Source organism: Gracilinanus agilis, chromosome 1 (assembly GCF_016433145.1).
Source record: "Gracilinanus agilis isolate LMUSP501 chromosome 1, AgileGrace, whole genome shotgun sequence".
Lineage (NCBI taxonomy): Eukaryota > Metazoa > Chordata > Mammalia > Didelphimorphia > Didelphidae > Gracilinanus > Gracilinanus agilis.
In genome coordinates this window covers 140,873,025-140,887,422 of record NC_058130.1, presented here as the reverse complement: position 1 = coordinate 140,887,422, position 14,398 = coordinate 140,873,025, and the positions used below count along the sequence as shown (strand labels likewise).

General features: G+C 51.0%; 2 protein-coding genes and 1 non-coding gene across 3 annotated transcripts; 1 reads left to right on the top strand and 2 right to left on the bottom strand.

The window, feature by feature from the left end:
- Nucleotides 1-1,168: 1,168 nt before the first annotated feature.
- Nucleotides 1,169-6,025, top strand: WFIKKN1 (WAP, follistatin/kazal, immunoglobulin, kunitz and netrin domain containing 1). The gene is made up of 2 exons (XM_044657135.1): nt 1,169-1,333; nt 4,414-6,025. Exons 1-2 carry the CDS (start codon nt 1,169-1,171, stop codon nt 5,908-5,910), a joined length of 1,662 nt encoding a protein of 553 aa, XP_044513070.1. The 3' UTR covers nt 5,911-6,025.
- A 1,236-nt stretch (nt 6,026-7,261) lies between these two features.
- Nucleotides 7,262-13,472, bottom strand: METTL26 (methyltransferase like 26). The gene is made up of 6 exons (XM_044657134.1): nt 12,789-13,472; nt 10,798-10,960; nt 10,393-10,452; nt 8,302-8,369; nt 8,093-8,171; nt 7,262-7,835 (listed from the first exon to the last, which is right to left on the bottom strand). Exons 1-6 carry the CDS (start codon nt 12,977-12,979, stop codon nt 7,782-7,784), a joined length of 615 nt encoding a protein of 204 aa, XP_044513069.1. The 5' UTR covers nt 12,980-13,472; the 3' UTR covers nt 7,262-7,781.
- A 459-nt stretch (nt 13,473-13,931) lies between these two features.
- Nucleotides 13,932-14,002, bottom strand: TRNAG-CCC. Its single transcript has one exon. It is a non-coding gene; the product is annotated as a tRNA-Gly (tRNA).
- Between the last annotated feature and the right edge of the window lie 396 nt (nt 14,003-14,398).

Below are 14,398 nucleotides of genomic sequence, written 5' to 3'. Positions count from 1 at the left end.
AGGAAGGAAGGAAGGAAGGAAGGACAGATTTGAGGGCATTCAAGGCAGGGTGAAGGACACAAAGACACTTTTGGGGGAGGAAATGAAACTAAGCTAGCTGGCTGTGGGAGGATTAAGCAGGCCAGAGATGGGCTGTGGAGATTCTCAAGTCCTGGGCAGCCGGACATGCTGCATCACAGACTGTTCGCATATCAAGGTAGTGCTCTATCTGGGACCAGAAGATGGGCTTCCAGCCCAGTGCTTTTTACTGCCCCACACTGCCTCTTTTGTGTGTGTTTTGCTGAGGCTGGGGGTGGGTAGCACATGGGAGTAGGCATTGACCAATGATCTGTACCTTCCCTGAAAATAGACATTCCCTTTCTCCTGGCTCCCACCCTGGTCCCCATGGCAGGAGCCTCAATTTCCCTAATTGATCTGCCAAGACAGTCAGCCTGAGGTTTGTGGAGCTCCCATTTCCAAAGCCCAGACTCAGATTACAGCTGCTCCCTCCCACCTCCTTTCCTTCTGTCTCTGGAGCCAGGGATGGGCCTCTTCCCCTCCCCCAGGACCCCCTTCCACCCCACTGGTCTCCCCCCTCTCGGTGAGTCTGCTCCACAGTTCCCCAGACTGGTGGCTGCACCTCCCTCTCCCTGCCCCACCCCCATTCCCCTTTCACTGCCCCGGCCAGCCCCTGGGAGCCACTGAGGGCTGTTTGGGAACAAGCCTGAGGAGGCTGGGGAGGGGCCAGGAACCACATGGACTGATTCATTCAGAAGCAGGAGATGCCCCGGGTCCTGTCCGGCCTCCTTAGCCCAGTCTTAGGAACTCTGGCCCACCGCCTCAGCCCAATGGATCTTAAAGAAGCGGGAGCCTCGAGCCCGGGGGGGCCCAGCCTCTAATGCGCTGCGGGGCTTCAGGTAGATCCGGGGGGCAGGCAGGAGGCGGTGATCCCGGGACGAGGAGTCAGATCACTGGAGGAGAGGGACAGCGCGGCCCCTGGGGCAGGAGTGCCGGGAGCGCAGGGGAGGAGAGAGACTCCAAGGAGAGCAAGCTGTCCAGGACGAGCGGTGCGAGGGAAGCCAGAGCAGCCCCGGGCCCCCAGAGTGTGGATGCCTGCAGGGAGAGGGGAGCCAGGGAGCCGGAGGCGCTGGGGGCTGGGGGCGGGGGTGAGGCCCAGGCTACAGTCCTCATGCCGGCCCTGCTGCTGATCCTGACCCTGCTTTCAGGGCTGGCTGATGGAGCCAGCCTCCAGCCGGAACCAATGAGCCACCTAGGTGTGTGCCCCAACCAGCTCAACCCCAACTTGTGGGTGGATGCCCAGAGCACCTGCGAGAGGGAATGCCATGTGGATCAGGTGAGAACAAGGGAGCTGGGGAGGTGAGTTTAAGGGCATCTGGGGCTCCTCCTGTAAGCTTGGGGGGTAATTAAAGCAAGAGAACATTCCTTCTAACACTGGTGTTATTAAATTGCTAAGGAGGAGACACTTCCCTCTTCCCTGCCTCAGTTTACCTCTCTCTACAATAGGCAGTGTAGACCATCCAGATCATCTCAATGCCCAGTAACTCTGTGTCCAGCCAGAATTCTAAGGAGGGATGGTTAGTCTAGATTCCCATATCTCTGCCCCAAACAGTCCCCTGGCACCCAACCACCACCACCAAGAAAAGGGCCATCCAAAGGAAATTTTAAAATTCCAAAGTTTCTGGGAATTCCTGAAGCAGGAAGCTTAGGGGGGACGCACAAAGCAGATCATTTTTTTTCCCCTAAGTAACTCCTGAAGGTGTCCTTTGCCATCTTTTCTTCCTATTGCATCCCGAGATGTGTTTTTGTGTGGCACCTGCCTCTGCCTTGAACACGGGTTCTAGCCTAGAGCTCGTGAAATTGTTTATTAGGCGTTTGATAGCTATTCTAGTATACTTGGTTTCCTTTATAATCCAATTATTTTAGTGGATACATTTAAAATCATTCCAAGAAGAGATCCCCCAGCTTCACTGGACTGCCAAAGCTTAAGAACCCCTGGTCAAGTCCATTCTCCAGCACTCCCAGATGAAGGATGTTCTTAAATGTTTATAGACCTTTTCCCAGGAGGACCCCCCAATGCCTACCTCCAGGCCTCCTTTGGTATCATAGCGTTCTTATGTTTCCCAACCCTGAAAAGCTCCAAAGTTCTTCCCAGGGTCTGACTTGACTCTGTGTTGCTGCTATTTCAGCCCGTTTCCTTTTGTCTCAGACCCAGACCCAGAGCGTATAAGGGCAGGCTACTTTCAGCTTCCTTTTTCATGTGCTAGAACATTGGAGTGGAGGCTTTCCCGTATCTAGGCCTTCTCTAAGCTAAATCAACTCAGCCTCTATGTCCACAAGTCATATCAACCGCAGCCCTTCCAGCGTGAGATCTCTGTGAGCAGAATGCCAAGCAGACCCAGAACCCTGTGACAAGGAGGCCAGGACAACCTTGATTGCCTTGTGGTCCTGTGTCCTAGATCCTAATTTATACACCATGCCAGAACTAAGGAAGAATAAAGTTCACCCAAAAAAAATGTGGAACATAACATGGGGGGGAGGAGGAGGAGAAAGCAATGAGACGCTTTAAAAAAAATATATGACTTTTATAAATACACATTTTTAATGCCAAAAAATTCCACTCTCCATGCCACATAGTGATTTATTTTGTGGTGAGTCAAGTTGGCTGTGTGAAAAATGAAGGCTCAAAGCTGGGGGTGGGGAGAGGCCTGAGAAGTGGAGATAGTCCTACAATGGTCAGCCCTTGCCTAGGATTTCTCAAGTGACCATGTGGCCTGAAAGACGGGGGAAGGCATTAGATTGCTCCTGTACTGTGTCTTGGAGGTCCCGTAAAGCCACAGACCATTTTCCAAAAGCCACAATTTGTAGTTGTACAGTCTTGTCTTTCCTTGTTCTGTTCAAATTTGCCCAGGCTTCCTGATTTTCTGGAGTTTATTTAAAATTTCAATCCTACCTCCCAGGTCACGAGACATCAATCCATCAAATGGGTATGACTAAATAGCAAAACTGAGTTCAAATCTTTATTATTATTATTATTCCTTCTCTTCTGTCTTGGAATCAGTATTAAGTATCAAGCAGTAAGGGTTAAGTGATTTGCCCAGGGTCACACGGCTAGGATGTGTGCGAAGCCACATTTGAATCCAGGACCTCCTGTCCCCTGACCTAGACCTCTTTCCTCTAAATCATCTAGCTGCCCCATAAATGTACAACTTTTGACCCTATGAAGTGCTCCTTCCACCACATCAAAGTATTTTTTAAACCCTTTCCTTCCTTAGAATTGATATTAAATTTTAGTTCCAAAGCAGAAGAGCGGTAAGGGCTAGGCAACGTGGGTTAAGTGACTTGCCCAGGGCCCCACAGCTAGGAAGTATCTGAAGGCAGATTTGAATCCAGGACCTCTTGTCTCCAGGCCTGGCCTTCTATCCACTGAGCGACCTAGCCACCCATCATTCAAGTACTTTTTGAAAATAGCAACCAGTTCCCAGCCAGGGTCCCTAATCTCTGTGCACCCACTAGGTGATACTATCTCCTTACATTTGCAAAACTTCACTTCCAAAGCTTTCCTATCTTATCTGATCCTCCAGTACTCCTATGAGGCAGATACAAATGACAGTTATACCCATTTTATAGAGAAGGAAACTGAGACTGAGGAGGAATGAAGTGATCTCCCCCCCCCCCAATTCAATAACTAGTTGGTGGTGGAGTCAAGGGGTTAGAATTAAATTCCTTGCTATTGTATTGTTTCAGTCCTGTCTGACTCTTCATGACCCTATTTTGGGGGATTTTCTTGGCAAAGATACCAGGCTGGTTTGCCATTACCTTCTCCAGCTCATTTGACAGATGAGGAAACTGAGGCCAACAGGGTGAATTGACTTCCCGGGGGTCACACATGCAGTAAGTGTCTGCGGCCAGATTTAAATTCAGGAAGAGGAGACTTCCTGACTCCAGGTCGGGGACTCTATCCCCTGCATCACCTAGCTGCCCCAGAATTAAATTAGATTGCATTGAATGAGCCCAAATTAGTTCCAGCAGGAATCCAGCCTTATTTACTGACCTGGGATAAACTACTTCCTCTCTCCAAGTGTCAATTTCCTTCTCCACGTGTAGAGGAGGTTGGGCTGGAGGATCTCCAGCATCCCCCTCTCTTCCCAATATCCCAGCAGGGAAAGGTAGTGGTTCCCCAAGAGCGCAGAGGCTGGCACAAAAGATGCCAATCTCTTCCGCAGCCATATAGGGCGCTAGTTTATCGAGGGTGCCAGGGAGAATGAGATGCGCAGGCTCTAGAGCGGGTCAGAACGAAGATGGTGACCTGGATTGGGGCCGGACAGGAGCCAGAGCAAAGGGGCACTAGGTGGGGACACAAGTGGGAGGGGGAGGAAAGGAGCCCCTAACCCTCTCCTGTCCGCTCCTTCCCAGGACTGCGGAGGTTTTGAAAAGTGCTGCACCAACGTGTGTGGGCTGCGGAGCTGTGTGGCCGCTCGCTTTGCAGACGGGAGCTCGGCTGCCCAGGCGCCGGCCGCCACCTGCGAAAGCTTTGTGTGCCCCCAGCAGGGCTCCGACTGCGACATCTGGGACGGCCAGCCCGTGTGCAAGTGCCGAGATCGCTGTGAGAAGGAGCCCAATTTCACCTGCGCGTCAGACGGCCTCACGTACTACAACCGCTGCTACATGGACGCTGAGGCTTGCCTCCGGGGCCTCCGGCTCAGCGTGGTCCCCTGCAAGTACGTCTTCAGCTGGCCCCACACCAGCCCAGGACCCCCGGAGACTACGGCGCCCCCCACCCCCGGGGCAGCTCCCGATGTGCCCATCCCGCCAGCTCTCTACAGTAACCCCTTCCACCAGTCAGTCTATGCCGGCGGCACGGCCAGCTTCCACTGCGATGTTAGTGGCCGCCCGCCCCCAGACATCACCTGGGAGAAGCAGAGTGACCAGCGGGAGAACTTCATCATGCGGCCGGACCAGATGTACGGCAACGTGGTAGTCACCAACATTGGTCAGCTGGTGGTCTATAACGCCCGGCCCGAGGATGCTGGGCTCTATACCTGCACCGCCCGCAACGCCGCCGGCCTCCTCCGAGCCGACTTCCCCCTGTCAGTCATCCAGCGGGAGCCCCCGAGAGGGGTGCCCCCAGCCCCCAGTCCGCCGCCTCCCGCTCCGAGCGAGTGTCTGAAGGAGCCGGATCGTCAAGCCTGTCAAGGCAACAGCGGCCGAGTTCGCTGGCACTTTGATGCCAAAAGGGGCGGGTGCATCACCTTCCAAGACTACGGCTGTGATGGGGGGAACGGGAACCGCTTTGAAACGTACGAGGCCTGCCAGCGGGCTTGTGCCCGGGGGCCCGGAGACGCCTGCATCTTGCCTGCTGTGCAAGGTCCTTGCCGGAGCTGGGAGGCTCGCTGGGCCTACAGCCCTCTGCTTAAACAGTGCCATTCCTTCGTGTATGGGGGCTGCGAAGGCAACGCCAACAATTTTGAAAGCCGGGAGAGCTGCGAGGACGCGTGCCCCTTCCCTCGTACACTGCCTTGCAAGGCCTGCAGGCTCAAAAGCAAGATGGCGCTGAGCCTGTGCCGTAGCGATTTTGCCATCGTGGGACGACTGACGGAAGTGATCGAGGAGCCCGACGCTGGCATTGCCCGATTTGCCTTGGAGGGCGTGCTCAAGGATGATAAGATGGGCCTCAAGTTCTTCGACACTAAGTATCTGGAAGTGACGCTGACCGGCATAGACTGGGATTGCCCCTGTCCCAACATGACGGCCGGGGACGGGCCGCTGGTTATCATGGGGGAGGTGCATGACGGCGTGGCCGTGCTCCACCCTAGCAGCTACGTCAGGGCTGCCAGTGACAAGCGGGTGAAGAAGATCTTAGAGCTGATCGAGAAGAAGGCCTGTGAGCTGCTCAACCGTTTTCAGGACTAAGCCTGGGCGCCTGCAGGGGCCCAGGCGGGATTGGGCCCTGAAGGGGCGGATCCTGGCCTGGCCCGGAGCCTCCTCGTGCCCGGCTCAGCCTGTACGCTCCGGAGTAGTGAATAAAAGGCGTTTCCCTCTCCTAGTTCCCCTCCTGCCCTTCCTGGAAGAGATGGCCTGAGGCTAGCCCCCTTTCCTTAGCTGTTGTCCAGTAGGGCAGCTGTACAAACACGGTCTCTCCTCCCCAAAATCACCAGCTCCGATTCTTGCCCCCCACCCAAGTCACTGACTGAGGGAAGAGGGTAGGAACTGCACTTTCTGTGCCACCCATACAAGGCCCAGGGCATGCTCTCCCCAATTCCACATCAGGGGTCTCATCCCTCCAGTTCCCTGGCCACCTTTGGTCACAGCCTTTGTAGCTGTGGTAGGAGCTGGGTCAGAGTTCACAGGCCATGGAAGGGGACGGAAAATATCAGAGCTCACTCAAAAGGAAACCTCCCTAGTCCTCAGCCTGCCGTTCAGAGCCTCCAAATGGGCAACCCCAGCCTGACCTCCCACTGAGCAAAGGGCAGCCTCCACTCAGAGGCTTGTCCTCGTCCCCAGCTTGGGACTCGGGGATTAAAAAGGGGAAACCATGGGATCAGCTGTGGTTGCTGAGAGACAGCGGCAAACAGGGCCCCTACAGAGGCCTCTCAGGCTGGAGTACTGGCCAGAAAGATGGGAGGGGAACAGAACTGGGGGCCCAGAGGTGGCTATTGCTTCAGAGAGAGTGGGGGTAGGGAGAGCCAGTCAGAGGGAGAGAGCCCTTTCCTGAGATCCTAGAGAACTCTAGGCCTCTGAGAGGAAAGATTGGGGGATTGGGGGGGAGAGAAACAGCCCCTTAACTACCACCTCCATATATCCGAGGCCTCAGAAGAGGGGGCAGCAGCCCCATCCACCCTTGGGAGTCCCAATGCCTTCCCTCCAACAGGTTATGGGGGATGTCCCTGCTTCTCTGACCTTTCTCCCAGTCACAGCCGCTTCCATAACCCACTCATCGCTAGTGAGGGGGGCATCGTCCTGACCTCCAGCTTTCCTGGCCCCTAGAGCCTGGGGAATTGTACCCCTCTGGTTATCAGCTTCCTCTTCCCTGACCCCAAGCCTGGTGAGGCACAAGTAGTCCCTGCTGGCCAGGGTCATGAGAGGGAGCAAGGCCTCTCCATGGAGGAACACCCCTGCATCTTACTGTGAGGTCCCTTGGTCCCCATTCTCTGGAACAAGGGCCAGCTGGACAGAGGTCTCGGGACAAAGGCCTCCAATCAGAAGGCTCTAGCCAATCCAGGAAGAAGTCTCGCACCATCCTGAATCACAGAATCAGAGAATGTCAGAGCGAAGGGCCTTTATTCCAACCCACTTGTGTTACAAAGAGAAAAACAGAAACCCATAACATATCATATTGAATCAATGGCAGAGACAGAAACCTCCCCCTACCCCAATTGATTCCATTCAAGGTGGCAAGGAGGTACAGCCTCCCACCCCTCTTCATCCATGGAAGAAGATAAGAATATTCTAGAAAGCATGCAGAGGGGGTAGGGAAAAGGAAACCCTGGACACAAGAGTGAGGTCAGCCAAGAGCTGGTTTACACTAGCATCTGTGGGGGTCATCAAGGGTTGATATTTGGCCCCAGTTCTTCTCCTGCATGGCAGGACCCTGGAGAAATGTTTCTTAAACATGCCCAGCCTCTGAAAAGCTAGGACATGCCCAGAAATATTCCCCTGGAAGCCTATTAACCAGTTAAACACCAGTCTGGCCCAGATAGAAGGATGAATTTTGCAGTCGCCCGTAGTGAGCTGACATCAGGTCTTTCTGAAGCTCTGGAATGGGGTAGCAGATACAGTGATGGTCAGCCAGTCAGTTTTCGGAAAATCAGGCATTTGTTGTTGGCTGGCATGTCAATCTGGGAAGAAAAGGATGCAATGGTAATAAAGAGAATGGATTGCCCTGGTCAGCTCACTCACCTGCCCATCCTGCCCCATGAGAGTAGCAGGTGACACGTAGCTGCTGTTACCTCTAGACAGATCTGTCTCTAGCTCCCAGGGAGACCCAAACCAGAAGGGCAGGAGGGCAAATAGAAGGCCCAGTTCTAGGCAGCACCAGCCCTGGGCAGTGCCCATTTACTCCTTAGCCCAAACAAGCACCCATGGCAGTTCCTACCATTTTCTCCAGGAAGAGGCCACTGGCTTGAGCAAGTTGCTGCAAAAGAGAAACGTCCCGGAGCCCCCAGGCTGGGTTCCTGCAAAGCCATTAAACAAGGAAAGGGAGGGAGAGTTGCTCCTCTGGGTTCCTCTTGTAAGTGACCCTCCAACCCAATTCAAGAAATGAAATTTTAGGGGTTCCCCCAGCACCCCAGTTGTGCCCCATACCTGTATCTCAAGCTGATGTCAAAGTTCACATTGCTCTCTGGTGTGATCTTCCCATTGATGGCATACGCCTGCCAAGAACAGTGAGGACCCCCAACCCATGTCATCCTTCTGCAGTGTCGGGCAATTGGAAGCTGACAAGGAGCTCCCCAAAGTAATCCTAACCTTCTCAGAACTTCAGAGACCTCAAAGTCCATCTAGTTCGGCCCACATCTGAAAAAGTTCCTTCTCCGACACCCCCAACAAGTCTCTGCATGAAGACCCCCCCCCCCCCCAATGCAAGGAGCTCCCAAGCTCTTCTAGGTAGCTCTGAATGCTTTGTATTACTGTTCAGGCCTGCTGACTCTTTGTGACCCCATTTAGGGTTTTCTTGGAAAATATATTGGATGGTTTTGCCACTGTTTTCTCCAGCTCATTGTACGGATGAAGAAACAGAGGCAAACAGGGTTAAATTAAGCCCAGGGTCCTACAGCTGTTAGTGTCTGAGGCCACGTGGGGACTCAGGGCTTCCTGACTGGCCTCAGCACTGTGTCCACGGCACCACCTAGCTGCCCTTGGCTCTAATTGTGAGATTTGCCCTTACCTAAAGCCTAAATTGGTTTCTTTGCAACCAATGACTCCTTATTCTACCATCAGGGCTAAGCAGAACAAGTTTAACCCATCATCCATGGGAAAGTCCTTCCCATACCCCCAAATGGCTATCATGTCTTCTCTTCTTTCCCCAAAGTATCCTTTTCTCCAGGCTAAACATCCCCCAGTTCCTTCAGCTAATCCACATCAGGCCTCTTCTATACAAGCTCCATTCTTTTAAACCAGATTTTACCTTATACTTCAATGAGACAAGGAACACCTCCATGAGGGAATTCCTACCAATGTAGATTGGCACTTAACTTGCAACTTAGTCTTAAGAGTTTGTCTCTGGGGGCAGCTGGGTAGCACAGTGGAAAGAGTGCCAGGCCTAGTGTCAGGAAGGTCTGGGTTCAAATCTGACCTCAAACATTTCCTAGCCGTGTGACCCTAGGCAAGTCACTTAACCCTGATTCCTAGCCTTTGCTACTCTTCTGTCTCAGAACTGATACTAAGTCAGAAGGTGAAAAAAAAAATTGTCTCTGGCAACGAGAGGTCGTGTCTTAAACAGGATCACTCTGCCAGTATGTATCAGAGGAAGGATTTGAGGCAAGTTCTCTACCCACTACACTATAGTGCCTCCTTCATTGAATGTATGTCCATATTCTCACTAAAGTGTGGCCCCAGGACTGACCACAATTCTCCAGATGTGTTCTATTGCAAAACCATTACCATTTTTTGGAAAACTCTATCTTTCGAGGTAGCCCAAGAGAGAATTTAACTTTCATGGCTACTGGGCTCCCAAGGATGCCTCAACCCAAAACTTATAGTCTATAACATTGACCTGATTTTCTTCAAACTTCCCTATTCTTTCCTAAAAAAACAAACAAACAAACAAAAAACCTCTTACCTTCTGTCCTGGAATTGACATTAAGGATAGGTTCCAAGGCAGAAGAGCAGTAAGGACCAGGCTATTAGGGATAAGTGACTTGTCCAGGGACACATAGCTAGGAAGTGTCTGAAGTCAGATTTGAACCCAGGACTTCCCTTCTCCAGTCCTGGCTCTCCATCCACTAAACCACCTGGCTGCCTCCCTATTCTATACTTTTAAAGTTGATCTTTTGAACCTATGTAGGACTTCACATTTATTTCTTTTTAAGCTTCTACTCATTCAGTCCAAACATCATTCCAGCCTGTTGAAATCTTTAGGGGTGCCAATGCTGTCATCCACCATGTTAGCCACTCCCTCCCATCTTCATGTCATGGGCAAATTTTACAAACATGTCCGCTCTGGTTTTATCTAAGAGACAGATAAAAATGCTTAACAGCACAGGGCCAAAGAGAGATCCCAGGGCATTACACTAGAGACCTCCTTCCGAGTGGCCATTGGTACTCTTGACCTGGTCCCCCAACCCTCTCTACTGCTAAGTTCTTGGCCTGCTGGGTAGAAGAAGTCCATGGAATGGGTAGTCAAAGAAAGGAGTTATTCCCACCAAGGCAGAATTCACGTCTTGGAGCAGCACTTACCCCATAGGTGATCAGCAAACCATTAGGTTTCAATAGCTGTCCAGCCCCTCTGAACAACCCCTGAGGAGAATAAGAAGACTCTGGAACAGAGAAATATTGAGGAACCCCCACCCCCACCCCACCACCATAAACTGGGCATCTTTCCCAGCTCCATCCCTAAATAAGTCCCCCATCCTGAGGAGAGATCAGACTCCTACTCTTGACTCTGCCAGTAAATGGATCTCTTCCTCTCTTTGTGCCTCAGTTTCCCTAGCTAAACAATGAAGCAGCTGGACTAGCTGGTAGCCAGTTCTTAACAGGTTTTAGTCTTACTGTCCTGAGAACTCTTTCAGTTCTAAGGTCCCCCACAGCTTGGATCTCTGCTTCCTCTAAGCAGGAATCCCTGTCCACTCAGCCCCCACTCACCTCCGTGCAGCTCATAGGGCTAATGTGAATCATGTTGACACAGAGCACCAGGTCCACAGACCCAGCCTGGATCCCTCCCCATTTTTCCCAGCTGCTGGAAGCATCCAGAAACAAGGGTGGCCTCACGTTCTGAAGCTGCTCCTTCTTGATTAAAGCTGAAATGCTGGAGAGCAAGAGAAAGTCTTGGAGTTGAGGAAGGTGACATTAGGAATCTAGGCCTCCAAACTTTGCCTTTCCTACCCTTCATGACAGGGATCTTAGAACCCCACAGAGTTAAAAGTCTCTATGGGTTAATGAGGCAAAAAATAACATTGGGTCTGGTAAGGGTGGAGGGGAAGGAGGCAGTTAAGAGCCCTGGGTTCTAATTCAGACACTGCTACAAAGTATTATTCACCATAGAACTCTGATCAAGTTGTTGCCCTCTGGGCTTCTCTTTCCCCACCTGTAAGATGAAGTTAAACCAGATGAGTTAAACCAGATGTTCTTAAAGATCCCTTCTAATCTTAAGGCCCTCAGAATTAACAAGATAAATCAAATTAAGGCCCAGCGGCTTATCTTTAGTTCAGCAACAATACTGGCACTGGCAGCCCCAAATGACTTAAGGGACAAATGAGTTGGGGAGTCTTCCTTGCAGGTCTTGTCTCCATCCTTGAAATGGCTCACAGGCCAGTCATTGTCCCTGAAGGATGAGGGTTGTCTCATCCTTAGGAGGGGAATGCAGTGGATTGGAAAGAAGAGAGTTTGATTCCTGGCTCTGCTACTTACTGCCTGCCTGACCTAGGAATAAACTTTGAGTGTTCTTGTCTTTCTCTTTTTTTAAAAAAACCCTTACCTTCTGACTCAGAATCGATACTAAATATTGTAAATCTTCCAAGGCAGAAGAACAGTAAGATATAGGCAACTGGGGTTAAGTGACTTACTCAGGGTCACACAACTAGGAAGCGTCTGAGCCATTTAGTAGTCCTTTTTCTTGTCTCTTAAATAATGAAGTTGGACTAGATAATCTCTAAAACTCCTTCCATGGGCAGCTAGGTGGCACAGTGGATAGAGTGCCAGACCCAGAGTCAGAAAGACTCATCTTCCTGTATTCAAATCTGACCTTGGTTACTTACTGTGTGGCATTGAACAGATCACTTTGCCCCGTTTGTCTCAGTTTCCTCCTCTGTTAAATGAGCTGGAGGACACAGCAAATCACTCCAGTATCTTCGCCAAGAAAATCCCAAATGGGATCATAAAGAGTTAGACATGACTGAAACACCTCAATAACAAAAAGGTCTCTTCCAACTTTAAACCCTGGGATCTTGGTTCTGTTTTCCCCATCTCTGCTTCTTCCCTACCAAGGATAATTTCCCTAGAGCTAACTGGTTTGCACACTAGCAGGACTAGAAGTATTTAACCACTATGGCTGTTGACCACTTTCCTTTCCTCAAAAATTATTGGAAAAGTTCCTATTTCACCTACTATGTTTCAGACCAAAGGAGTAAAGCATAACTTCTCCCTCCCACAGGGATGGGTATTAGCTTGGGGGAGACACTGAAACAAGGTGCTAGAAAGAGATAAAGAGATTCTGAAATTCAGGGACCTCCCTCTGTCCCACCCAGCCCCTAAGAACTCATCCTCTACCCTCTCCTCTCCCAAGGCAGTGGTTCTGAGTCATCAAGATGAAGCATATTTGGAAAAAGTTCTCCTGGGAAAAAATACAAAATTTCTCCTTTTTGTCACTCCACCCTTTGCCTTCAGTAAAAGGAATTTGAGTTGGATTTTAGGGAACATTTACTACATCAAGGACAGATAGGATCCATTTGGAGTAAAATGGAGAGGGAGGAGGGACAGTAGAAGCAAGGTGAGTGTAAGAGCCTCCACCTTCCCTGAAGAATAGGAAAGAACATTCTGTCCAGGACAGACAGAGGGATGAGCAATAAGCAGATCCCTTCTGAACTTCTGACCTTTCCATTTACTTCCCAAATTCTTCTTCCCAGTTACCCTCTTACCTGTTAAGGCACTGCTGGTCCACTTCTGTAGGTTGCCAGACAACCTTGGGAAAAGCTTTTGCAAAATAAGTCACATGCTGACCTGAACCTGATGCCACCTCCAGTACCTGGAAGTTGGACTGAGCAGGTTCTATGTACTGCTGCAGGACCTTGAGAATAGGGCCCTGGTTACGGTCAGCTGCTGAAGTCATCCTGATGGTGCTCCAGAGCCTAATTCCCCAATTGCTTCCTATGTTGATCTTTTAACCTGAAGGCCCTCCTGCCCTGCTCTTTCCCCAATTATCCTATTTTGCCCTAATCTCTCTTAAGCCCCATCTTTGCTCTCATTTATTTGATCCCCTTTACCTTGATCTCTCTCTCTCTATCTCTCTGATCTCCCTTTACCCTGATCTCTGTTTCTTTGATCTCAACCTTTGCCTTGATCTCTCCGATCCTACCCTTTGCCCTGATTTCTCTGATCCCCTTTGCCCTAATCTCTTCCTGATCCCCCCTTTACTCTGATGTCTCTCTGATCCCCTTATCTCTTCTCTCTGATTCTACCTGTCCTGACCTTTGATGCTTCCCTGGACGTGATTTCTCCCCCTATGATCCAGAAAGGTGAAGCGAGGGAACGAATTGATCCTGGGTCCCCGGATCCCTAGATTCCTTCTCTCCTGGGGCTGCCAGTCTGTCAGGACCGAACCCGGCAAGCTGCGAAGTCCGCTGGGATTTGTAGTCCTGCGATCAGTCCACGCCTTCCCCAGACCTGGGCGGAGAGTCACGTGTGTACGTAGCCAGGACAATTCTGAGAAAGACTACAATTCCCAGAAGACTCTGGGTATCTCCAGCCACCAGTTAAAGGGCCCACACCCCCAAAACTCGCACACCTCCCCACGTTCTTGTTCTCACCCTCTTACAAACTGAGGGGGTTAAGACCAGAGTTCACAGGAGGGAGATCGCAGTATACCCATGCTTTCCCAGCCTAAACTATGCTTGAACATGTCCTCTTATACGGAGGACGGCTGTCTACGCTACGTGGATCTCACCTAGAAAGCTAATTTTAAATAAAGGAAGTTATTTCATCCCTTTCATGGGAAGGAAGGAGAAAAAAACTTTAGAAGAAAAATGGAGGTATCAATTTAAAAGGAGGGGGAAAAAACTATGTGCGCCGCCCGGGAATCGAACCCGGGTCGCAAGAATGGGAATCTTGCATGATACCACTACACCAGCGGCGCCGTTAACACGTCCTTCTCCTCAAAACCTGAGGAGGCTACAGGGAGCCATGTCTGTGGCAATGCGCCTGCGCACTTTCCATTGAACCCAGCTTTAGCAATTAGCCCCAAACAGCTAAGACCTGGGCAGTGCGGGTGACTGTGCTAGCGTTTCAGGTAGGGGGAGGGCGGAGGAAGGGGACACTGATGGCGGGGACCACACCCCTACCTTGGGGCCTGTTGGGAGAAGCGAGGTGTCTACACCGACTGATAATACAAATAAATTAGAATGTAAGCTCTTGAAGGGCAGGAACTTGGTCTTTTCTACCCTTCATTGATGTTCAGGAATTTGGCTGGGTTTTAATTAACTTCTAAGATGTCAAGATGTCTAAAGCAGACAGGACCTGTTTGTCTTAGGGT